This window comes from Hipposideros armiger, unplaced genomic scaffold (genome assembly GCF_001890085.2).
Source record: "Hipposideros armiger isolate ML-2016 unplaced genomic scaffold, ASM189008v1 scaffold_2310, whole genome shotgun sequence".
NCBI lineage: Eukaryota > Metazoa > Chordata > Mammalia > Chiroptera > Hipposideridae > Hipposideros > Hipposideros armiger.
This window is the reverse complement of record NW_017733651.1, coordinates 24,978-27,114: the sequence shown is the minus strand read 5'-3', so window position 1 is coordinate 27,114 and position 2,137 is coordinate 24,978. Positions and strand designations below refer to the sequence as shown.

The window sequence follows — 2,137 nt, the reverse complement described above, 5'->3', positions numbered from 1 at the left end:
AAATATATATATATATTTTAGGAATAGCTTGAAACTTAGGACCATGTTGCCTTCTCCCAGTGATGACCTATATTTGATGCTAGCAAGCATACATACACATATTATATTATATTATATTATATAACATTCTGAATGTATATTTTGAATATACTTAGAATATATACAATATTTAGACTTTGTAATTATGATTATTGCTACCATTTATTGATTTTCCCTCATTCAAAAGCCCAGTACAATGTATAGGAAATTGTATCAACGTTTTAATTTAAAAAGTATTAAAGTATGAAATTATTCTTCTCAATGTTCCTTAAATAAGTAAAATAAAAATTATTGAAACATTTTATTTATAATTTAAATATATGTAAAAAATATTAAATATAAGATGATGAAAGAAAACATAATAAATAATAATGCTGAGCATTTTACCTGCTGAGTCACTGCTGCAGCTAAATTTCCTCCAGCACTGTCTCCAGAAATACCAACTCTCCCAGGGTCTACACCATAGCTTTCAAGAACTTTGGGGTGCAAAAACCACTTTAATGCAGTGTATACATCTTCAAATTGAGCTGGAAAATGATACTTTGGGGCTAGTCTGTAGCTGTAGGTATAAAAGCAATGTTTCCTTAATTATTTATATTTACTTATGTACCAAAACAAAGCATGTGCTCCCAATACAAAATCAAAAGTAAAATTTTGTTTTAACCAATATGGTATTTTTGATATGTTCTATTAATTGCAAGTCATGCTTTTCTTAATCATGAAATATGATGAGCAATGACTAAATGTTGTCATTTTTATAAACAAGATCAAAATTTTGAATGCAAAATCTGGTTCAATCTTAAAGAAATACTGTTTAGCTGCTATCTTTTCCTTGATAAAATTGTTCCATAATGATTGTTTTTGACAATTGCTGCATCTTTTTATAATCAATTATTATTATTACATATTTGTATCTCTGGAATTACTTTTTCAACCTTATCAAAATATTTCTATTTCACATATGACTATTACTATATCGTTTCATAAATTCTGATTTTTCTTAGTTTTAAATTTATGTAATTCTCACGGAGTGTGTTCTACAGAAATTTCAAATCTTTTTCTACTCTTCATAAAGTGTACACTAGAATATAATTTGAGGTATGTTGTGTCTTAACTTTCATGGTTAATTTTGTAATATTTGCTTTCATCAATGGATTACCAGGTTTAAGCACCATCCCAAGCACTATAAATGTATTATAATATTTAATCCTTAAATTAACACTGAAATGTACAGATTGTTATTATTAGAAGTTATATATCTTTAAAATGTCACACATTTATCAATTTGCAGAAGCTACATTTTATCCCAGTCCTGTCTTCAAAGCCCTCATCCCTAATGATCTGCTAATTATAAGGAAAAAACCTAGAGGCAGTTAAGTCCTTGTGACACTGTGGGTTAATGTCACTCGGCCATTTCTTGACTTCCCTGTCTTTGTTCCTTCTTGAACTGTATGTGTGTATGACTTTTTTCCCTGATGCTAGACAGGGCAGCCTCTGACATTAGTTTTCTCTGTTCATACTCGGTGTTTCAGTGATATAGATTAATGTTTATATAACAAAACACTCAATATAGTTGAATAAATATTGGTATGTAAGGCATCCGGTCTAAAATCAAACCAACACAGCTCTTACTTGGTTGATATGATGACTGCATCAAGTCTGTCTGCTGTCCACCTTGACAGTAAGTCATAACCTTTAAAAGCTGAAATAAAAAAAATACTGAAATATTAATAAGAATTGAAAATGACACTGTTAAGAATAAAGTTTACGGTGATGGCTTTATATTTCATGTATTTATCTTGAAATACTATACATATAAAGAAAACATCAAATACAAGGTTCATGTTCATCAATGCACATACATACATCTCAATAGAATATGAATTATTCTTCTCAGTGGTCATTTCACTTGCCCTTGGTCATCTTTCCTTTCCCTTTGCTACATTTCCAAATAGTCTGTTCTAAACTAGCTTGGTCTAGCTGCCTGGTATATGATCAGCACGTAGTTAGAGGCCACAGAAGGCGAATGTGAAGACACGTGTTCTCTGACTTTGAGGAGCTTGCATCCATGGGGGCAGTGGCAGCAATATAACAACAA

At 30.6% G+C, this 2,137-nt stretch overlaps 1 protein-coding gene across 1 annotated transcript in view; it reads right to left on the bottom strand.

Moving 5' to 3' along the window:
- The window catches only part of LOC109378633 (arylacetamide deacetylase-like), a gene marked incomplete at its 5' end in the record, with an annotated part of 21,256 nt that overhangs the window by 4,100 nt on the left and 15,019 nt on the right, over window positions 1-2,137 (bottom strand). Inside the window, 2 exons of the mRNA XM_019634946.1 lie at window positions 427-598; window positions 1,672-1,741. Coding sequence (XP_019490491.1) covers window positions 427-598; window positions 1,672-1,741 — 242 coding nt within the window. The remainder of the gene's footprint in view (window positions 1-426; window positions 599-1,671; window positions 1,742-2,137) is intronic.